The sequence below is a fragment of the Rhinolophus ferrumequinum genome, chromosome 7 (genome assembly GCF_004115265.2).
Source record: "Rhinolophus ferrumequinum isolate MPI-CBG mRhiFer1 chromosome 7, mRhiFer1_v1.p, whole genome shotgun sequence".
Taxonomy (NCBI): domain Eukaryota; kingdom Metazoa; phylum Chordata; class Mammalia; order Chiroptera; family Rhinolophidae; genus Rhinolophus; species Rhinolophus ferrumequinum.
The window spans coordinates 62,989,521-63,014,414 of NC_046290.1; the positions used below are offsets into that span (position 1 = coordinate 62,989,521).

General features: G+C 35.4%; 1 protein-coding gene across 1 annotated transcript in view; it reads right to left on the bottom strand.

Moving 5' to 3' along the window:
* MCTP1 (multiple C2 and transmembrane domain containing 1) overlaps nt 1-24,894 on the bottom strand; it is a 492,067-nt gene that overhangs the window by 220,042 nt on the left and 247,131 nt on the right. Inside the window, 5 exon segments of the mRNA XM_033110903.1 lie at nt 817-855; nt 8,985-9,096; nt 13,313-13,392; nt 19,763-19,875; nt 19,878-19,904. Coding sequence (XP_032966794.1) covers nt 817-855; nt 8,985-9,096; nt 13,313-13,392; nt 19,763-19,875; nt 19,878-19,904 — 371 coding nt within the window.

The following is a 24,894-nucleotide window of genomic DNA, read 5'->3' on the forward strand; positions in this document are numbered from 1 at the left end:
ATAACGAAAAACTTAGTAGCATGATTCAATCAGAATGGAAGAAAAAACACTGTCCTGTTCCAGGGTCTAAAAAAATTAGTCACTATTAAAAGGGAATACTGACTTTTTAAATAGAAATTTGAGCAAACAAGATTTTTAAAAATAAAACCCCTTTGATTTATTTCCAGGAGTATTCACATAAAAGTCAATTTCACCTTGATATTTATTTCTATCCAAGAGTGGTACCACCACTGAACAAATTAGAAGCTAAGGTTATATATTATATATTTTACAAGTTATTAGAGCTAGGGCTTAGTAAGTTACCATAAACTCCTCTCACTCCCAAGAGCCATTTATTTCTTGAAGTGAAAAGAGGCAATGACACAAAACAGTTCTCATTATACTCTCCAAAGATGTAGTAATATAGGGATTTTGAGTTTAGAGAACCTTAGAGTCAATTTTCAGTGAACAGAAACAGTAAATTACATGGCTCTTACTTCTCTCTGGAGTTGTCCCTACCATTGCCTCATCATTTTATTCCTGATTTAAAGCAAGGACATTTTCTAGACCCTGTGGCACAGAAACCAGATGCTGGAATGATGCTGAGACGTGACCAGAGATTAGCAAGAAGATGATTTTGGTGCAATTGATCAGTGTGATTTCTATTTACTTAAAAAGCAGTGCATGGTTTGCTTAAAGTTTATGGGGAAACAAATAACAATTGAAGAATGATGAAATCCTGTAGTATAGTGTGAAGAGGTATGAGAGAGATTTGGGAAAGCAGCTGATTGATAGTTCTCGACAAGAAAAACTGAAAGATCACATGCTAAGCATTACCTTACTTGATCTTTTCCAACTCTTCCTCATTAGCATTGTCTGTAAACAAAATAAAGCATTTTCATTATCTTATCACTCAAGTACAGAATAGGGCAGCCAATTGGTTTCTAGAGGAAGCTTATCATTTAAACAGCAAAGAGTTTCCAGCAACAACTGTACAAGACAAAAATTGTTTTCCACGTATGCACAGCTAGAAGAAGGACCTTTAACATTCAAGCAGTCTTTCTGGTGGGAGTTCATTTGGTTTATTCTTTTGTACAAAGTAATGGGATGGTATATTTTAAACAGAATAGAAAATCTGAAATATCTTAATTATTGACTGGAAAAAAACACATTAAGTCTCATGATTGGCGATTGTTCCTTCTGGTAGTAGAGGTTGAGGATGTACCATGACTTTACCAGGTATATAATAATTTTTCTCTTCAAACACATTCAAAGTCTGTTGCTTTGATGACATCTTAGAAGTGGCTCTGCTTCCAGTTAATCTTTAATGATATCAGCATCTGCAAATGCTTTCAACTGAGAAAAAATGTGGCATATTATGATGGCTATTAATAAATCTTTCTGATAAATGTTTAGCCATAACATATCCTTTAAACTAGTTGTGTGTGTGTGTGTTTGTGTGTGTGTGTGTGTGATAGAAAGAGGAATTTATGGCTACAAGTTTTAATTAAGGTTATGGAGATTTGTGATGAGTGCCCAAGATCATTGGGCTTTTGTATAAAGTAAGTCATAAAAATCCAAAGATTTATTTCCTCTCCAGTTTTAAAAATTTCTCAATGAACACTGAGGTGTCAGTTTCTGATTAACCTCTTTACCTGCTCTTAGCTTTATAATTATCTTTAAGGCAGATGAAGTGCAGAATAGGGAACATTTGGAGCAAAGAATACAGCTTATAGAAATGCTTGCCATATTTGTATATCAAGGAAGTGCACTGGTGACTTGAAGAACTGTATCTCCTTCAGCAGAATTCATTATAAAGCAGGACCATTTCAGAGACCACTCATAAATTACAAAAATACAAAAAAAGGAAAGATTTTAATATAAGATTAAATCATACAGAAGACAACCTTTGGCCTAAACCAAGACATAGAAATTACATAGAGGTTCTAGAGTAGAAAATGAGACAATCATAAAATTGTCAAAGATGAGAATACATTTCTCTTTTCTGTAGATTGCAATTTTACAGGTTACATTTTCTCGAATTACACTCTGTGTTAAATGCTGACCAAAATATGGAAGAATAATTGATTTCCTAAAATTACAAAAATTCCCTATTTTGTGTTTTTTTTTTTTTTTCCGAATGTAGCCAGGAAACTTGAAAGCATTGCTACCAATTATAGAAATATTTTATGTTTCCTAAGTATTAATGTCCAATTCATTTTGAAGCAACAAAACCCACCATTGCGTTGTGGAGATGGACATGTAGTAGACACGTAATAAATGTTTATTGTTGATGTTAAAATGAAGTATTGCATCATCACCACCACCACCATTTTCTCCATCATCACTAAAAGGCAACTGGAAACCCAAAACGTCTGTGGTATGCCATGTTCACAAAAACTGCCCTATTAGGAGTCACACAAGAACTGTTCAACTTTCTCAGAAAGCAGTTTCAATCGACAAAGAATGGTAATTCCCAGAGACAATGTTGTGAGTGAAATCAACTGAGAAAAATTAAGATAAATAAATCAAAAAGTAAAATCTCTTCGCACGTGACCATTTATCATAATCATCTAGTAGGTAAAAAATCTTATAAAATTCCCTTCTGTAAGAAATGTTATACTATAGAAAAGAGGCTGAGAACACGAGGAAGAATTGAACCTTGGGCAACACTACTCAGTATTATACAGATTCAGTACTGCTGCTCAAAGCCACATCCCCTGACTCAGAACCACTGCATACAATCAGTCTTCAATATGTAAAGCAAACTATAGGGCTGGTATTTTTCCTGTTTCTCAAAATTGGCTTAATAAGCAGGCTGCATGGTATTATTATTTATATTGGGAACCGACACAAACGAAAAGTCAGTAATTTCCCTAAGTATAAATATGAAAGATTTGGCAGTTATGGGAATCAATTCAGTATTTTCCTGATTCAGTATCTTGAATTCTATTATTAGATCCAGTGACTGTCAAAACAACTCTAGATTTTATAACCAAATCCCTGCTTCTTGAGCCAAAACAAGTAGCTAAACAATGGCTTTCAGTATTCTACTCCCAAGTCTCTTTTTTTCTTTAGATGGTTGGCTTAAGGTACGTTCAGTAAAATTGAAAACAGCAGAAAATAATTTAACAAACATACTATTAATAATGTTACCTTTGCTATGTATGAGACATGTTCGAGAAGGAAGATTGGGGAATATTAAAAATAGGAGATGAAGCGAAATAAGATTTATTGTTTGCTCTATAATCTTAACTTCAGCTGAGAAACATATGAATTTGTTTTTGAAAGTGTCATTATCCAATACTATTATAGTAAAATTCAAATCTTCATTAGCAACTCAAGTTTCTTTGAAGCCAATAAAAGAAATAAGTAGCATAAAAATATGGCCTGTGACAGAGCTGCAAAACTGATTATATTTTTAAAAGATTCTAGAACTCAATTTATTTTTTGCTTTTATCTTTTGTTGTAGTGATTTTTTTTCAGGCAATTACATTGTTACTATAGATATAAAAAAATCACAGAATGGGTAGATATTACAGTACATATAAATCATAAAATATATTAAACTCATATTGGGGAATATTTGTTCAAATGTTAGCTATGGAATAATTCAGAAAAAAATCAAAAATAAACCAACATGATTTTTTTTTTTTTTAATTCACTAAAGGCCAACTAGGGTCAATGCATATGTTTCTTAGAATTATTTATTTTTCACCTTTAGCCAAGCAATTTGTAGGTCTAGGTAGTCTAAGAGAGTGCGTAACACAAATTGACTCACTTTTATTTCACAAATTCTCCAATGAAGAAAGTTGTGGATTGAATTCTGCTAGAAAAAGAGCCAGAAAGAACTCAAACACACTATCAGACCAAAATACCATATACAGGACACACATGTATGCACTACATATTTGTGCATGTTCAAAAACAGGACATGCATTCAAAACAGAAATGACAGTTTTGTCATGCAACTAGTCAGCATGCCCCCCCATGAAGATTTTTGTTTCTCAAACATACAATGCTGAACACTTAAAAATATGTAAATAAATAAATAAATATATGTATATATATATTATATATATGGTAAACACACACATATATATATGTTCACATTTGGGATTTTTTTAAAAGACTCAATCGTAAACTCAATGGAGAAAATTTTAATATAAGCAACTTTGGCTATTACTCATACTATGCTTCTTAAATTGCATTGCATGTTTTAGAGGCTTTAGGAGATTCAGTAGGTTGATAGATTTTTCAACACATTCTTCAGTTTTGCTGATTTCCAGAACTGGCAATCCACACAAGGAGAAATCACCCCAATTGCATTTTTCATGGACTATGTTGTCAGTATTAACAGTATGTGTGTGTGTGTGTGTGTGTGTGTATGTATATATATGTGTGTATATACGTATATATACGTATATATATGTATTTATATATATATAAAAACCCACAAGATAACTGATTTAGAAATCTCAGCACTTTGTGATGCTAAGCCCTCTGAATTTCCAGTTACTCATTTCTTCCTACTTTTGATAGCATTTTCTTAATATTAATGTCCTACTTCCTATTTGATTGTTAGGATTTATACGTTAATGACTCTTGAAACTCATATTATATTCTCCACATATATATATATATATATATATATATATATATATATATATATAAAATATTTAGCGAAGTTTTATAAACACAGGCATAAGAATAAACATGAGTTTTTAAAACTTAAGTCTCAAAAGCTTACATAGATTATTTCTGAACTAATAATCAAAGGGAACTGTTGTGTGAGAGCCAATGCAAAATCATCCTTTGTTTCTTCCCTATACATCATGTTGAATATTAAAGAGAATCCTGAAGCATTTAGTAGCTGATTCTTGGTTTGCTGCAAAATAAGATTTATTTGGTTTGGAATTTCTCTAAACAATTTTGTTCCTAGATAATTTGTGAAAAATCAGCATGTCATTTTTTTACTGCAGGATTTTAGGTTACGTATTTCAGGCATACATAAATTTAATTTGAAGATACATTGAATCTTGGATTGTTTTTAACCAAGAAACTTCAAATGTATTCTAGAGAAATATATTTAGCTAATAGTAGACACATTACAAAATGAAGAAAATACAGTGACCTGCTTTTAATTCATTGTCCTCATTAGAAATCTTGAAATGAGCAATAATTTCAGACTAATTTTAAGCCTACTGTCATTAATATGCTCATTTTAAGAACTCAAAAGGAAAATTAAATCAATATTTAATACTGTTTGTGACAACCTCAGGGATTTAACACTGAGGTAAGAAAAAAAAGAACAAACTTAAAATACCTTTCCCTGCACCTTTGAAGCATCCCTTCAAATCCTCACAGATATTCATCTGCAATGGATTGAACAACCACTTGGTACAGAAAGCTGGACTAGGTTTTGAGAGAAGGTAATCAGAAAGGTAATTTTAAGAAAGGTAATCAGAAGCAATAATTTACATACAGATTTTTTTTATTATTATTCACCAGAAGTGAGAGGATCTAGGATGGAGGTGAAGTGAAGTGTAGTACAAGTACATTTTGGGTAGGACAAGCAGCATTGAAGAAAGCTTGGACTCAAGAGACAGTGAGTATTGCGAGTTGCTTGGCGGGGACAGAGATTACAAGGGAGGGAACATAAGTTGTTCCCTGGAGAGCCTTAAAGCCCCTCATCAGGCATTTCAATGTAATCAGAGAGATAGCTACAGAACACTTAGAAGGAAAATAAAGAAGTTAGAGAATCTAGCACAATGCTTAACAGACGATCAATAATTTTTTAAATGGCCCTTGTTCAAAGTTTTAAACTCTTGTAACTAGTGTTGCTTCACAGTTTTAGAGATTTTAATAACATAGCTATAGCTGTTACATAGACCTAAACAAAGGGGAGAAAGAAAATGTTTATGTATTTGTTAGAAATTGTCATAATGTAAAGCCTATGCTTAGAAACCCAGATCCAAATCTAGGATATCAGACAAGCTAGGAGTTTTGGGAACTTCCAATGGGGGATATTTCATCCTTCCTCCCCACCCCCTGAACGGGCTCGCTTCTCTATAACCCACCCCAGCTCTTGGTTATTGATTACACCCGCAAGGAGAAGCCAGCATAGCCACACTGCTCCTCTTCTCTCTCTGGTCAGGTGTGGCTGAGCTCAGGATGGTTCACCAGCCAGAAGCCAACTCTGGTCCAGGCTGTAACAGCTGTGCCTTTTCTGAGGCATTGAGCCCTGGCTAAGACACTTGCTTCTCTGATGAAGAAGAGAGAAGCCAGTTGAGAGTCCACATTAGTGTGGAAGGGAAGAAGACACCATTTGTCAGTTGCCACAGAATAAACCCAGTAATGTTCTGATTCTGAAGCGAAAGGGCATGTAGTAAGGCAGTGAATGAAAAATAAGTGGCAGTAAGAGATTTCTTCCAAAAAGCTGGAGTAGCCAAAGGGTTTTGAGTCAAGAAAATGGCATGATGATTTCAGGAAGAACTCTGTGTTAGGGGAAATGTCCTGGAAAGACATGATGAGGAGAAAGGAAAAGGAACAAAAGAAGATGAATAATAACAGATTTTTGATGTGTAACTATTTCACATAACCCACCTGTTTTCTTCCCTATTCATGTCTGATAAATCACTGACAACAACTAGGCCCTGAAATATTTTTAAATGATTTTTTTTCTGGAAGAAATTTCTGTTTTCCAACAAGTACTACCAAATCATACCTACTGTGAGAACTTAGCACAATGGAAGAATGTGTGTATGTGTGTATAGCATGGACCCATGTGTGCAGGTGGAAGGTTGGGTGTGGAAAAAAAATTTTTTTTTTTACAGAGAATATTTAACAATGAAAACCCATCATTTTAGAAGTCACCAATTCAGAATACATTATTTTGTGAAGCACAAGCCAAGAAGTATATTCTAGCTGCCTAATCCATACTTAAGAATTAGTTATAAATGTCCTTTACTGCTTTATTTAAATAATCCTAGTACTCAATAAGAACCTACTATACTCAGGTCTTGTGCTAGACCCTTAGTGTATAATAGAACTCACATCCAGTGGAGAACTCGGGAATCAAATAATCACTGAAGGAGATGTATAATGACAACTGTTTTAAGTGGCATGAAAGAGAGGTACATGTTGCTGTAACCTGGCCGATGGTCCCTACATAGTCTGGGCATCTCTTTTTCACCACAAATGTCATCATGCACCATGATCTCTCACAGTCTCTTTGCTAAGCTCCAGTACTTTTTTAATTTTTGAAATGCAGTATGGTTTCTCTAGCCACAGGGCCTTTGCATGTGCTGTTTACTCTGCTTGAAATACTTCCTCTCTTCCTGGTTTTTGCCTTATTAACTCCTATTCAAATTTCCAAGCTTAGCTCCCATTTGACTTCCTGAGAGAACCCCTGTCCCCTGGACTAGAACAAATTCTCCAATATTTGTTCTTATAGGAACATGTACCTCTCTTTCATGCCACTTAAAACAGTTGTCATTATACATCTCCTTCAGTGATTATTTGATTCCCGAGTTCTCCACTGGATGTAAGGTCTATTATACACTAAGGGTCTAGCACAAGACCTGAGTATAGTAGGTTCTTATTGAGTACTAGGATTATTTAAATAAAGCAGTAAAGGACATTTATAACTAATTCTTAAGTATGGATTAGGTAGCTAGAATATACTTCTTGGCTTGTGCTTCACGAAGTAATGTATCCTAAATTGGTGACTTCTAAAATGATGGGCTTTCATTGTTAAATAGTCTATGTAAAAAAAAAAAAAAATTTCCTTACCCAACCTTCCATCTGCACACATGGGTCCATGCTATGCACACATACATACATTCTTCCATTGTGCTAAGTTCTCACAGTAGGTATGATTTGGTAGTACTTGTTGGAAAAGAGAAATTTCTTCCTCACTGAATGAAGTTACAGACACTTAATCCATACTTAAGTATTATATATGAACATGGGTCCTCATTGTTTAATTTTTTTTAAGATAGAGACACATACTTATTGAAAAGGGTGAATTTTTCAATGAGTTTAAAACACTTCTGAATTTGAAGTTGGAATTCACTGTTCTTATGTACAATCTGAAGAAAAATGTCAATCATACCTTTTCAGGGGACAATATACACCATATTTAATCATGCATTATTTGAAGACAGCAATACACATACTGCTGAAATAGAATATCTGAACTTGCCTAAAAAAATTACGTCTACTCCTAGAATGTATTACAATCAGAAGTAGTGAGAGTAGCTCCCAGTACACGAAAACACATTGAGTCTAAAAAATAAGCTCTGGTAAATTGTGGCAGAAAGTGCACTGGCCACGTACCGATGCGGGGCACACCTGATATTTTTTAATGTCCCTTCAGCAGTGCTGGAGTAATTGGCTCCTCTGTATCCCTTGTCAGTTTCTCATAGCTGCATGGTGTGCATGGAAGTACAGACAGCCAGTGCTAGAAAATGGGTAACACCGATATGGCAGCTCATCAAAAAGATGAAAAGTACTCACTTATTCAGCAAACAAATACCAGAAAGCAGAAACTCTGTTACAATTTCACTTAATTTTCTTTGTTATGGTACACCTGACAATATACTCAAAATAGTAAGGTCTGGATACTTCACAGTAGAATTCCAGATATTCAATTCACTAATGAATGCATTCCTGAATGAATACTACTACTTGTCTGCAATATAGCATGTCTGATATTGGAAATAAAATTATAATAAAAGATGCAAATGTGTCCCTTATTTACAACAAGAGGTTCTGATCTGGAGCATAGACAGGAAATCTGAGTTCAAAAGATACAACCCTTGGGGACTAGTGCTACCTGGGATACTCACAGAAACACGGAATAGGCCAAATTTTCATACACCTTTTCTCTTATTATTACCTCTGGTTTCAGAGAAGGCTCACAGCATTCAAACCATGTTTGAATGAACATTTGAGAGCAAGAAAGCAGCCGTACGAGGCCCTGGTGGGGGGAGGGGACTTACCACATCCCTGTGTTCTCCTTCCTTAGGGGTGAGGACGACTGAGAGCAAAATGATTCCAAGATCATGGTCAGGATAATGGGGATCTTTCAATGTCAGAGTCACATCCGTGGGCCTGTGATATAAAATATTAATATTTTGAAGAGTTATTCAATGAGTATGCCAAAATACATTTTATATCAACAATTTTGTCTTCCTTTACTTTCCTGCTACAATTTGTGTTGTTATTAAAGTATCATCAATGCAGTAAGTTATCCAATAAGCTGTGGGCCAAATGGGTATACTTGGATTCACTAGATACGTTTTAGTCCTTCATGGGGTTCTAGAAAGGCCATGGAGTTGCTGGAAAGGCCAAGAAACAACAACAGTATTGAGAAACCTATAAGTCCCTTCTCTACTATTTCCTTTTTTTATTTTTATTTTTATTAAATTTATTGGGCTAACATTGGTTAGTAAAATTACACAGGTTTCAAGTGGACAATTCTATAATACATCATCTGTATATTGCATTGTGTGTTCACCACCAGAGTCAGTTCTCCTTCCATCACCACATATTTGACCCCTTTTCCCCCCTTTATCCTTCCGTCCCCCTTACCCTCTGGTAACCACTAAACTATTGTCTGTCTATGAGTTTTTGTTTCTTTCTTTGTTTGTTTTGTTCATTTATTGCTTTCAGTTTTATATCCCAGGTATGAGTGAAGTCACATGGTTCTTGACTTTTTCTGACTTATTGCGCTTAGCAGGATAATGTCAACATTTGAGAGCAAGAAGTGTTGTCACAATGGCAGTATTTCATCTTTTCTTATGCCTGAGTGATAGTCCATTGTAATTGTATATATGTATATGGACCATATCTTGTTTATGCAATCATCTATCAAAGGACAGACAGAAATAATGCCAGCTATTTTATATAAATTTGTGTCCAACAACTAAGTAGGGTCACTTACTGGCCCCTATCTTCCTTTCAGGTCTTTACGAATTTTTTTTAAAATCAGGAGGATGATATAAAGTAAAGAAATGAGTGGGGAAAAGAGGAAAACACAAAACACAATTTGCTGACCTATATTATTAGACATACTTTAAAAACAATGTATAATTATTTAAAAGACATTCCAATATTTAAAACAATATTTTGGTTGTTGAAACCTATGCCTGAACAATTTTTAGATTCAGAAACACAGTGAAATCAATACTTAGAAGAGTTGATCGATACTTGGAAGACTTTAGAATTAGACAAGCATCTCTGAGGAAAAGATTATGAGTTTCTCAATATTATCTACAATGATTTTTAGAAAAGAAGCAAAATACACATTCAACTGACAGTGCATAGATGATATCTTTTTTCCATATTTTAATTAATATTGAACAAATAGGGGTTCATGCCCTCCATGAACCGAAGGGACAATGAAAAATTTGGCACCACACTTGAATCATGAAATGTTTTGTCCTGAGGTCTAGTCTGCTCTTGGCTTTAGGCCACAATAAAGGACATGTAGGAAGTACAGAAAAGGCCCTTCTTTTGTCCAGTTTGAGGCCAAAATGACCCCTGGCAGACCAATAGGTCGCTACTTAGCTGACTATTACACATATAGGGGTTCTACTATTTATATTTCTCTACTCATCTACTTTACAGAATACAGAGGAGGGATCTGGCCCATTACTCTGCTTCCTGCTTTCCATTATTCCTGTCACATGATGAAACATGACCATCTACAACAGACAGGAATGCCTTCTTAAAACCATCAAAGATTTCACAGCTTCCTTCGCAACCCATTCCAGCAGTGCTTGACCCTTTCTAAACCATTGTTTCTTCCGTAGTATTAATCTCCTGCAGTATTATCTCCTATATTGAAATGCATTTAAAAGGAAATTTTAAATAGACTTTCTTACCGCAGTTGTAGGTTCACAGAAAGTTGAGTGGCAAGTCCAGGGAGCCTCCATATTCCTCATGCCCTTACACAGACACTTCCTCCTCTATCAACACCCCACACCAGGGTGGTACATTTGTTACAATCAATGAACCTACACTCAACTATAATTTTCCAGTGGTTAACATTTTACCTTTATCATCCTCTCTTCTCTCTTGTTTCTTCTCTTTCTATATGTACATATCTATATCTGTATCTGCCTGTGTATCTATAAACTCGAAAAACCTTGGAAAAGTAGTCAGACTGATTTAAACTGCTTCATCAACCATCCTTAATGCCACTGTCCTTTGGTGGCTTCTTGAATTTATCAAAGAAGCTTTGTTGATTAAAGAATATTGTATTAACAGCATGATTTATGATCATTTAGAAACTGAATTAGTGAATATTAGGAGCCATCTCATATTATTGAAAAATAATTCACACTAGATCCATGTCGTTTCCTGGGAAAAGTTGCTCTTGATTTTGAAAATGTTTATTTTCAGATAGAACTCCCCACCGTCCATCCCCCATTCACCTTGTCACTGGTTCTGTCCCTCTTGGATAGAATATTGCCCCTGCCTTCTCACAGAGGGACTTGCCATCAGTCATTCTAGTTTTTAGTCCATCTTCAATACCAGAGTAATTTTTCTAAAATGAATATCTGACATGGAGTACAAACCAGTAAGTAGGAACTGACATTAGTGACCGCTTCTAAAGACTTCAAAGTATTATCCAAAAACAATTCACTAGTCTTCATCGTGGAAACTTTTATTTGAGGAGCTCATGTAAGTCAGCAGTGTGTTGTATTGTTAATTCTTGGTTGTGTTAAGGTAATTGTTAGCTGTATCAAGAGTACTGTATTCTTTAGAATGGGAGAGGTGATTCCTCTGTTACACTGTGCTGGTCACACACCCAATGTGATATATAGATGACGTAGTACAGAATTGTACACCTGAAACCTATGTAATTTTATTAAGCGTTGTCACCCCAATAAATATAATTAAACATAAAAAAAGCTAATGGCTGATATTCCCTTTTTTTAATATTTTTTTTTATTTTTCAATCACAGCTAACATACAACACTACACTAGTTTCAGGTGTACAACAAAGTGAACAGACATCCACACAACTCATGAAGTGATCACCCCAACAAATCCAATACCCATCAGACATCACATACAGCCATCACAACACTACTGATTATACGCCCTACACTATATAGGTCCATCCATGTTGTTGCAGATTACAAGATTTCATTCTTTCTTATGGCTGATTAATATTCCGTTGTATATATGTACCACCGCCTCTTTCTCCATTCATCCATTCAAGGCACACCCAGGTTGCCTCCGTATCTTGGCTATTGTAGATAATGCTGCAGTGAGCATATGGATGCATGTCTTTTCGAATTAGTGTTTTGGGTTTCTTAGGATAAATACCAGAAGTGGAATTACTTGGTCCTTTTTTGTCTCGTTACAGCCTTTGTTTTAAAGTTCATTTTGTCTGGTATAAGTATTGCTCCCCAGCTTCTTTTTTTCCATTTCCATTTTCATGAAATATCTTTTTTCTATCCCTTTACTTTCAGTCTGTGTGTTTTTTGATCTCAATGAAATGCATTTTTAAAAATGCAAGACCAGGGGCAGCCAATATTCTCAGTTGGTTAGAGCACAGTGCTCTTAACAACAAGGTTGCCAGTTTGATCCCCACATGGGCCACTGTGAACTGCGCCCTCCACAACTAGATTGAAACAACTACTTGATTTGGAGCTGATGGGTCCTGGAAAAACACACTTAAATGAAAAAAATTCATGCCCATAATTAGGTGCAAGGAATGATTTATATTAGTAATAATAATGTAACTTTACAACTAGTCAAGCAATGATAAACTAATATAACTGAGCAAATATGACCAATCTGCCTCCATTTTAGGGGCATTCCTTGGTAACCTAGGATCACTAGGGATGGCAAAATTAGACTCTACTTAGGCTCGGGTGATAACTGAGTTGCTGTTTTGGGAGCAAAGTGCACGTGTTTTATTTACTATATAGTGATCTAATTCTTAATTTAATTATCATGACTCACAGACATAATTTTCTTTATGCCCCACTACAACCATACAAGCAATGTGACAGCAATGCATGTGTCTTTTCTTTCTAGATTCCTGGTACTTAGCACTGTGCTAGGGGACAGAGCAGGCACCTAAGGATTTTTCTGTTGAATAGTTGTAGTCAAATGAGATAGGCAGGGAAGATGTTATTATTTCCATCGGGTAGATAAGAAAGGTGCTTGAGAAAGCCTGGCTAGCATGAAGGCTCACGACCACACATGACAGAATAGCAACTAGAACACAGATGGGTTGATATTTTTCTATTACACTGGCCCAGCTTTATAACGAGGTGTAGTGATATTACAACAGTTCAAAACCTACCTGTTTACCTCCAACTGTGTGAGATCCAGAAAGGCTGAGCCCATAAAGTCATCCTGTAGTCCAAAATCATAGTCAAATACCTAAGAGGCCAAGAAGACAACATTATTATAAACAATTCCAAAACAAGCTTTAAATGAAAATGTCTTTATTGTAAAATATAATCATTCCAAAATAATAAAATTTCTGTTGAATAGTTGTCTGTTGAATTTTTTTTGTTTGTTTTAGGATATAAAATTTATTTGTTTTTGTGCTTTGTAATATTAGGGTCTCACAAAACACTCAAAGGAAGTTATGTTTAATTTTCTCCTTAAAATCAATGACTTATATCAAATAGAACTTAAGAAACATGAATACAATAAAATCAAATAAAGTACAGTAAATCATCAAAAATGTGGGAAACACAGGCTTAGAAGAGTTTCCCCCTATTATAGAAGGGCTATTAACATTACTGGGAGGCTAAGTGAGTTGGTGTAAAATTCAACAATTACATCTTCCATACAGGGCTATAGGTGATGAGAATATGATTCCAATTTCTTCATGTCTCTCAGGTCATTGAAGATAAATTCTATAATATTATAGGACAATGTCATTTAAACACATAAATAAGTGAAATTTCAGATATTATGATAAAAGTACTTTATAAAGGTCCATTAAGGTTAAATTTTTTTTTGTTATAAACTATCATTTGGGAATAATATCAATGTGAATAACAACAATGACACAGAAAGGAAAAGAAAAGAAAAGGGAGAAGAGAATGCATTTCCTCTTTGTGGCAAAACAATGTATCCTGTATCTTCTCCGTGCCCTTTGTGGTTCTTATTCATACTACAGTGAATGAGACAGGCAATGTCCCTGACCTCTTGGACCCCACATTTAGGAGCTGAGACAGACAATAAATACCTAAACAGATACATACAGTTCAGAGCTATGGAGACTAAAGTGTAAGAGGGCATGTTAGGAACTACCATTTTAGACAGGGGAAGTGTGTATCTCAGAGGAAGCGTGTTCATATAGAGACCTCAATGATGAGAATCATTAAGCCATGTTAGTAGAGAAAGAGCACTCCAGGTGGAGGATTAGCATGTTATTAGCATGTTCAGGGATCATCAAGAAGCCATTGTGGTTGAAGCAGATTGAGAAAGGTGAAGAGTTGGAGAAGGAGAGTTGGAAGGAAGTTGGAGAAACAGCTCCGAGTTAGATCATTTAGAAACAAAAACAAAAACAAAAAAACTCTAAGTACATGGGAGCTGGCTAACTTTCATCCATTTATTAATTTTCTTATTCATTCCTTCATCCAATATTGACTAAGTACTTATTATGTGCTAGACAATGTTTACAATTTATGAGTAAACAGTGGTGAGTAAAAATGACATTGTCAATGTCTACAGTATAGTGAGATAGATGCTAAACAAGGAAGTACATAGGTGATATGTAATTACACATTTTGATAGGTTTTGTAAAGAGAAAAATAGGGTCTGCAAAGAAAAAATACTAGTGGAGATCACAGAAACATTTAAGATGGAAAAATGCTACTAGATGAAGTTTAGAGCTGTGTTTCTTGACCTTGCAAATAGAAAATCTTTGTATTGCACACTGGAATAAATGAGCATAAACAGGTTAGGTTGCTTTTGAATGGACAACCCACGCCATTGACTGTCTGGGATGTGAGAATCCATCAAGCTGAGAGAATCCATGGCCCAGCACTCCTGTGTCCAATTCTTGGTACAATAATTACAAAGCTTGAAGCAGAGGGAACAGTATATACAGCAGCCCTGAATCAGTTACTGTTTTTCCTCTAGTCCAGATGTACTTCAATTTAAACAAACTTTACAGATAAAAAAATCAATATTAAAACGAAAAGATAAATACTTTGCATTACAAAGGAATTCTTAACTTTGAGGAGTCACAAAGGGATTTATTTAAGTAATAAGTTCCCCTAATGCCTTTTAAATTATTCAATTTACAGTCATTTGATTTACATACAACCTTTCAGGACTACATTTGTTGTAGAAAGTGCAGCACTCCTGTAATAAATATTCTCCTTGATCAATTACACTTCTGAGCTTTAGTTATCCACTCAGTGGCATATCACATAAACATACTGCACATTTCATGCGACTGACACCTCGGTATTTCCAAGTGGCTGCAGTAGTGTATTTTGCAACATAAAATTTACACCAAAAGTTAGAGAAATTTCTCTTGTGCAATCTCTTCTAATTGTATTACCCAAAGTCTTAACAATCTTGGGGATACTATAGTGACATTTAATCAATGAGAACACTTGGGTACATCCATACATGTGAAGTGGACAGCTGTGAACCCAGTGAATTGATTAGTGTAGACAACCCAACTGGGTGATTCAACATTCAAACTGTCTCTACTCTCGTAACAAGAGTCTTTCCTACTGTCCCAATGCTGATGTTTACTTTAGTTCTCAATTCCTATTAATCAGCAAAGACAAACATGGGAAAAGAATGGAAACATCAGAATTCATTCTTTAATGAAATTATTTGCTATGCTACTTGATTCCAAGCTTTATAAACTATTTGTCAAAGGGAGCATTGCTTGCTGTAAGTAGAGTTTCAGTAATATAGAGCATAGAAAAGAGATAAAAAGAGAAAGGTATGCCCACTGCAGTAACAACAAGCATAGTTAACACTGGTTATTGTTTATTCTATGTTCACTATACATTAGGCACAGTGATAAATACATTACAAAGATTTTTAAATTTAATTCTTACACAACTCAGTGAACAAGGTATTGTTTCCATTTTTCAGGTAAGGAATCCAAAGTTTAAAAAGTTTATGTTACTTGTCCCTAAATCCCAGATTGGAAGAGATTCATGTATTTAGGAAGCATTTTTGAACTATGCAAGAAAAAACATCTAAGGTAATACTAACTTTGGAATAACTTTCGGGGCGTCCTCTATGGTTTATGGCTGTAAACATATTTCCATTCTAACTCTTCAGTTGTTTCCATTTAAATGTCTAGAAAAGTGACTTTCTACTCAAGCAGTGCATCAGAACAAACTACTGTGGTTTGAAAATATAGAAATGTGGACTCTACCTCAGAAGTCCTGAATCAGAATCTTTAGGGGAGAGATATGGAAATTTCAATTCTTTACAACTTTCTGGATAATTCTGATGGACAGCCAGGGTTGTAGATCGCTGGTATAGGACATTCTTTTAGGGCCCTTAAAACCTCCTGAGGAATAATATTTTAGATAGGGCAGTAATGTGGTCCTTAACTGGAACCAAGCTTAAAGCACCTTTTAAATTTTACATCTTAACTCAGTCACATGGCCCCACCCGAAGTATTTTCCTAATTATGAAAATTGTTCTATTATTTAGAAGAGCACTCCAATTTAACACCCACATTTCTAGCTCATGGTTAGGCCAAACAAGCAACCATTTACACAAACATTTCCCCTTTATATTACTTCTGTTCCTTCCACTGTAATTCTGGGAGTTCACTGTGTACCTTGGCTAACAGTATCAGTGAAATGACAATGGAGAATTTCAATTCAGTTCAGTGGAAATGGATGCTGACTTGATCTGATTATTTAAGATGTGTGCCAGACCATCTCTGAGGATACAGAGCAGGCTCCCGTGGCTCCTGTCTCAATTAGAAGTACAGCATTTTAATTCCCCACTTCTACTGCTAACTTACTATAAACAGTTTTGCAAGCCCATTCCTCCATGCAAGTTTTCACGGCCTCCCCTTACTGTAAAGTCATTCAGAATTGAAGGAATATTCTCTCTTTTCATTAAAACTAAAAGCTATATGAATTCCAACCAATTGGAAAGTGTATTCATTATTATTTTGTATAGAGTATTTAAAAATGACAGTTCCAGGATTTTTTGGGGAACAAAAATTTGTTTGTACTAGAAATGGTACAAGCACTGCTACTTTAATGTGATTTTATAAGCTTGGCTCAGAACTAAATTGTGTTTCCCTTGGTAAACTTGGTATTGATAGAAATCAGATATCAAGGTACACATGGACCTCTTTTTCCTTTAATTAGAAATTGGAAGGTAGTTCACTTAATGTTTTCAAAGCATATACTTCCTGGATACATTTTCATATTATGTGTCACTACAAAATTGGTTAGTCCCTACGAAATCTTTCAAGCAAGATTAATCTCCCATCATGGAAGATGTGGGCGTCATATTAAAATTGAGTCAGTCAATCACACAGGGTTACCTAGTGACAATGAAAAAGATGCAATTTTCATAAAATTCTGGCAACTTAAAATATAACTTCCACCACTGTATTTTATTTATGTTTTTATGTGTCCAAGGTTAGATCAAAAAGTAGATCACCAAAAAATGGAAAAGTTAAGCTAAAAGTTAGAAATTTTTCTCAAAAGAAGCCCTATGCAATGAACAGAAAATGAAAATCAAATGAAAACATATCAAAGCATATTGAAAATTATAATGCAATACATAACAATAAAATATTGTAATTTTGTGTTTGGATTAGTATTTGAGAGGCCAGTATGATTTATGTTTAACTGAATCATTTTTTTCTTATGTAGAAATGTAAAATAGTGGCAAATTTTTTATAATTCACCATGTATCTTCTGTATGGCAAAGTGAAGTTGTGGCTACTTAATTTTGCACACTGAAAACTCAGTGGTACACAAACGAACAAAAACCACCCTTGGATTCTCTCTCCTCGCTTCGTGGCTCACAGTGTCATTAACCAAGACTTCTGGCCAGCATGTAGTGTCACCGTCTCTCCATTTACAGTACAGGTATATATGTGTATATGTTCTTGCTCTTTCAAACCAAAACCAATCTTTTCCATCATTTTTTTCCTGTGAACTTCAGATTTTTGTTTGTTTGGGGGCCTATTAAGATATTCCTTTTGAAATACGTGTTTTGATATTTGGGTTTTTGCATAGATGAATACTCTTCTTGAACACAAGCAAATAGCAACAGAACGCAACCAACACCTACTATAATTTTGGGAAGTTCACTTGTAACCCTTCTAAAGACTGGTGATCCACGTGATTCTGTCATAGAGTAACGTCCTATTGAAGCTACAGATCCACAGCAAAAGCAAATAAAAGTAAACTCTTTTCCTTCCCTGATTTTTCTCTTAAGGGACATGAAACGCAGATCCAAACGGCCCAGGGCTATCTTTAGCCTGTGACAACGAAAAAGATGCAATTCCTTTCCTGTGAATTTTCTTCATGACTGCAACTGCTCGAACTCATCTCATCTAAGACTCCCTAGAAATAAAATTTCCTTTACATCCACTTGTCTTTTTCAATTCCTTTTTTCATCCCCTATCCCAGTTCTTTATTATGAAGGTATTTTCTTTTTTCTCATGTAGGTATTTCTTGTTCTCTAGAAGTGAGGAGCAGGGGAGAAACGTCTCTGACTATGAAGGTCTTCGCTTTGGTTAAAGGAGGGTTGGCTATGAATGCTCTCACATTTGTAATTGTTATGCCATCACATACTATATGAGACAGTTCATTAACTCTATTTGATTAATTTCCTTTAGCCAGTGTCCACCTGACACTATTTCTTATACAAATACGGGTCTATTCTTCCCATAAGAAATTCTACAAACTTATCAACACTGTACTTAGGAAATGCTCTGTTCATCGATTATATAAACCATCATGCTATGATTTTAATAAAATCTTGGCTACTTTTTCCTTTCTGTGGAGAAGAAAACAACTGGAAGCAATATAAATGAAGAGTTGAGGAGAAGGAGAATGCCCAGAGATTGCTGAAAGAGTAATATCAGGTGTGGGGCTCATGAGCCACTTTCAACATTTCAGAGGAAAGAACGGGGTGTGTGCAATATTGTAAAAACAGAAAAAGTTCAGTCACTGAATAGGTAGTGATAACATAGCAGTCAAAAAGAATACATATACCTAGAGATATGAACTAAAAGGAAGTCAGGGATAAAACAAAACAAAACAAGGAATTAAGGTGGTAACACTTTCCTTAAATTCTTCTTCTTTAAAAAAAAAAAAACTACATCAAACTAGAGAAAGACTTTTTTCCCCATCTTTGGTAATATAGTAGAGACAGGAATATTTCTCCCCCTATTATCGTACCCCTCTTGTTTTCCAAGTAAAGCATTTTATAGGATATAATTCTTAAACGGAAAGACTAGGTTCTGTGCAAGCTTTCCATCTTGCTACATTATATGGAGACTTGTTTTCATATGTTCCCAAAATGCACTAAATCAGTTGACTGCACAGAGCAGGAGGAGAGGGACCTCATAATCCTCCTCGATGACTAGGAAGAGAACATGCTCCTACTAGCTTCCCCGTCCTCTCTCTCACTTTTATCACATCAACAGACGAGAAGTGCATAGCAGAATATATCTCTGCTGAAAATCTTGTCCGACAGAGAGACATAATAAAAAAACACGAAACAGGGATTTTTATGTCAGATTGCATTAGGGAGAAACAAATAAATGACTCACCTTTACATACAATGGTTCTCTAAGATGTTCAACAAGAATGCAAGCTTTCTCCTCCCACACAGGATTGAGGTTCTTGTATATTATTTTACTTCTGAAAACTTCTTTTCCTCCAATTTAAACTTCACGTATGGATCACTTGTCCCTGTTAAATAGATACAGATTGACCTGTGTTAATCATGCTTTCTATGGAAGCCAGAGAACAGCTCATCTAAAACACCAGAATATATTTCAAGGAATAAAAGTTATACAAAGCTTATCACACGAGAAAATAAGGATTAAGTGTGTTTTTCAAAATTTTCCTAAATATTGAAGCGGCAGTAAATTATATTATTATTATTATTATTATTATTATTATTATTATTATTATTTACTTAATACTGTTACCCTGTCTTGGTATTTATGAAACTCTGTTGCATGCTGCATATGTAAATATAATTCATGCTATAAATAATAAGAGTAATCTGACATGTTCTCTTGGTGTCATCTGATCAACCATAAAAAAGGCTGATCATGATCTTGGCTGATTTAACTAGTTTTAGGCATATATGATGTCAAAATTTTATACTAATTTTATACTAGTCTAATGGGCTTAGGAAAGGTGAGTCTCAAATCGAACTTCAGTTTCCACCCTTGGTCCTACATTCTCTTGCTCGGAAGTTTCAATTTGAGAATGTTAGGAAGGCATGAAGGTCTCACAGGAACGCATCAGGAAGAAGGGGATAACTTTATTGAACAGTCTGGATACTTCATATTAGCCCTTAACACCTCCCAAGCTCCCAAAGATGATAAAGAAAATCAGTCAAGTAAGTCGCTCATGAACACACGGCTAGCAAGAGATGGAGTTAGGACTCCTACAAAGGCTGTTTGACTCCTATGCCTGTGCTTTTTCTACTACACTTGCAAGAGGGAAGGGCTTTACAGACGTACATGTATATTATACTATTTCTCATTTTGACTGATGAATGAGTCCATTCTTGATCTAATGAGCCTATGCTGTAAGTAAGAATTCCTAGAAAATGGGTATCAGTGACATCCCCAAGTAAATCATTCCAGTGTATGACAACGTTCATCCTCAGGAAATAATTCTTTATATAAGGCCCAACTCCCTTATAATACAACTTTGTTTAATTTTTCTGTTGTGTCCCAACTGATGCTATACTTGGTAACTATATGACTCAAAGAAAACGATGAGTGGGGCTCTGAAAATGTTAAAGTACCATGTGTTAGACATTACAATTATGATGCCGATTTCTATAAACTCACTATCTGTATCCCTCTTCAACACCCTACTCACCTCAATGACAAGTATCTATGTTAAACATAAGGATTGCATTATAGGATTTGGCTTTTCTTATTTAACCACTTGGGGGCTCTCTCAAAACCCTCCACATTCCCCCAATAAATATCTCGGTTTTTGTAAGCTTAGACATGGGTATAATAAAATAATGATCCCAATTTTTCATTGTGAAACTCCCATTTGGGCAATTTGATTTTATCATAATGATACAAACTTTAAAATAATATTTATAAATGTAAATGCAGACTATTACATGGTAACCTACTATGTAATGCATTCTTTAGGGGACTCAATGCAACCAAAATGTTTATTAGTAGTTAAAATGGCTATTTTAACACAGTGGCTCCCCACTAGGGCTGGGGAACCTGGGGATTCATAGTGTTACAGCATATATATTGAGGGATATTAAAAGCCATGGACTCATTTGTACCTTCCCAGTCACGCCCCAGATCAAGTTATTGTCTCTGATTGGTGAAAATCATCTGTGCAACCACTACTACCACCTGCTAAAATATAATAAGTTCCATAATATCAGAGCCTTTTTGGTCCCTGTTTTTTACATCTTCAGCACTTAGTACAGAATCAGACATATTGTTTGTCCTCAATAAACATTTGGTGTGACTGAAGGACTTAATGACTTAACGGTGTGGCTGGTAGACCTCCCTTCCTGCTGACTTTTGTCATCTCCACTTGGATATCTAATAGACATACCAATTTTAACATGTCTAAAACTTAAGTCTTGATCCTCTCTCCTGCTAAGCCTGCTTTTCCTTCAGGGTTTGTCAGGTCAGTTAATGGCTCCTAATGTGACAGTTGCTCAAGCGAAACACCTGGAAAATTATTCTTGATGTCTCCTTCTTCTCCATTCTGTGCACTACTAAGTCCAATGAATTCTCCTCTAAAATACACCTGGGACCTTATCTTCTCTGTCTCACTCTGGTTAAGCCACCGTGATTTCTCTGCTGTCCTACTATAACAATATCCTCCTACCTGGACTTTACATCTTCTGTGTCTCCTTCCGTTAATTCTCCATAAAACAGCCAGACTGATTACTTATTTATTTATGTTTTAATTAAATTTATTGGGTGATATTGGTTAATAAGATTACATAGGTATCCCAGATGTATAATTCTGTAACACATCATGTGTATATTGCCTTGTGTGATTACCACCCAAAGTTTAGTCTCCTTCCATCACCATATATTTGACACCCTTTTTAACTTCTCACCACCGTCCTTCCCCTCCAGTAACCACCATACTGTAGTCTGTGCCAGTGAGTTTTTTGTTTGCTTATTTGTTTTTTTGTTCTTTTGCTGCTTTCTGTTTTATATTCCACATGAGTAAAATTATATGGTTGCTGTCCTTTTCCCAGACTGACCTCTTAAAAAAGCAAATTCAATCTTCCCCCTTATTTGCTTAACACTTCTCAACAGCTTTCAACTCTACCTACAATAAAATCCAAAATATGTTACATGGTATATAGCACTTGCCATTTCTCCAACTTCAATTCTGGGCCCTTACTATGTTCCAGCTCTCCTGCTACTGAAAATTATTTTCTGCTTCCAGTCTTCGCATATTCTAGCTCGTTTCTCTGCTTGAAAAGCCCCTCCCTCCCATTTCTCTTCACCTCTTGCCCAGCTGACACTTCATTATCCTCCAGGTCCCACTTTAAATTTACTCAGGGATGCCTTTCTCAATCTCCCAGTTGGAATTAGATATACTTGTAATTTTCTCTTGGCATTTACTTTGTAGTACTAATCATTATGTTACCTATAGGTTAGTTTGTGTATCTACCTGTTTACTGTGTGGATTTTCCCATTGGCTATGAGTCCCATTAGGGCCACGGGCTCTGCCCTAGGACATGGCACACAATAAGCATTTGTTAAATGGATGAGTAAATGAATGACTATAGAGTTTACAGTGTACAGAGTACTATTAAATACATCCTCCAAGACTCTGTGAGATGGTGAAAGCATATGTTATCAACCTATATTGCAGGTGAGAAACAATCGGAGATTCAATGTGATTTGCTCCAAATCACAAGTAAGCTAGAAAATATTATAACAGTATGGAAGGCAAATTTAGACTTTCAGAATGCAAATGCAATGCTCCTTCTACTCAGCCTTTTTAGGAAATCTGAACAGACCCATATTTTCTTTCTTTTGCTCTAAAACACCATCATAGAATTATTATGTAACAACGTTGAATAATCATTTAGATACTACAAATTATACTAATATTGACAAGTAAGTTATTCTGGTCTATAAAACTCTCCCACTTATTATTTGTTTAATCACTCTACGTCTCTGTGAGTCTACTATTGTCTCTAGTCACAGATTAGAGAACTCAGCAAGGTTAAGTGGCATGCCCAGATCAGACTAGAACTCAAATCTGGAGACCAGTCTAGTTACAGGCTTTTTTGGGGGGCGGGCACATCATCACAAAACATTCTCCATTTCAGGGTATAACAATCCTCCATTTCTTTAGTTTAAAATAAGTATGAATAACTCTTTTACATGAAAAGTGATTTCAAAAAATGTGGCTTTGTGTTTCTTAGTAGTGCACTCTATTTAGTCCAGCTCTTATGTAAAAAACACTGACATATTTTTAGTAATTTTGCACAGAAAGCTATACACTCAAAAGTAAATTTTTTAAAGAAGCAATTTGTTTTTTTGCTCCTCCCCAGAAACAGTTCCCTAACCACTGTAGAGTTTAACGGTCAAAATCCCCTTAGAGTTTGGTACAATTGGTTCTTAGAATCCTGCTGGCTGGTTGGCTAGGTCTTGATGGAAGAACTTAAATTACAAAAGGGAACCTAGATCACTCTAGCTAACATTTATTGAGCACTTTCTATATCAGATGTACCATGACACCTAACAGCGCATGACTGGGTTCTAGGGTTACTGTGAGTTGACAGTTGAAACAACTATAGCACGGACCAGGTAAGAAAATTCCCCAAAGTCACACAGTTAGGATGCTAAGACTTGAACTTAATTGCTATGCTAGGCCACCTCCAAGAAGAACATTTTTCATGACTGGTGTCATATCCGTGATGCCATTTGAGGCGGTCAATACCCAATGGCCTGAATAAATAACAATCTAGCGAACAAGAGTAGGTCTAAGGGTTAAGTTAGGAATTAGGGACAGATTTTTGAGTCTGTGACAGGCAAAAAAGATCTCAGGGATTGACATGAGAGAGTGAGGCTGTTTTTAGGGACTCTAAAAACACATGATGATAATAAAATATTTTATAAACAAGTGGCTTTGGCCACAGGATGACCTGGATTCGATATGGTAAATAAGTTAGCAAATTTCATAGTTATAAGTACAGAAAAAAAAGATCCATGTGCACACTCATGGTGAGTCAGTCATTGACTTTCCTCACTGCGTTGTGAATTTGCTACGTTTTTCTCTTTCCAACCATCACTTAGAGCGCTCTTCGTGCTATTATTAAATTTTAATAGTTTTTAATAGTCCAGCTTCTTTAAGGAATTTCTAATTGTCTCCAAGTTCTTAATTTAGGGGACCTTTAGTGACTTAGAGTCCTTAGCAGTTCAAGACCTTCAGCATGTGGTTCCAACTTAGGGAACTGGAGACATTGTTTTAATTTAGGGTCAGTAAAAGATTTGTATCTAATTCTGTAATCTTCTATGCTTGACAGTGTTTGTCCAACTTTATTTTATCAAGGTATTATCTGGTGGTATTAACAGGTATTATCTGCTTTTTGTAAAAGGAGTCCTGAGGTCAAGCATATTTGGAAAATTCTGTTTTAGAGCAAAATGAAATAGATTCATTTTCTATAGCCTTTCAATAACTGAATACCTCCAAGAAGGGT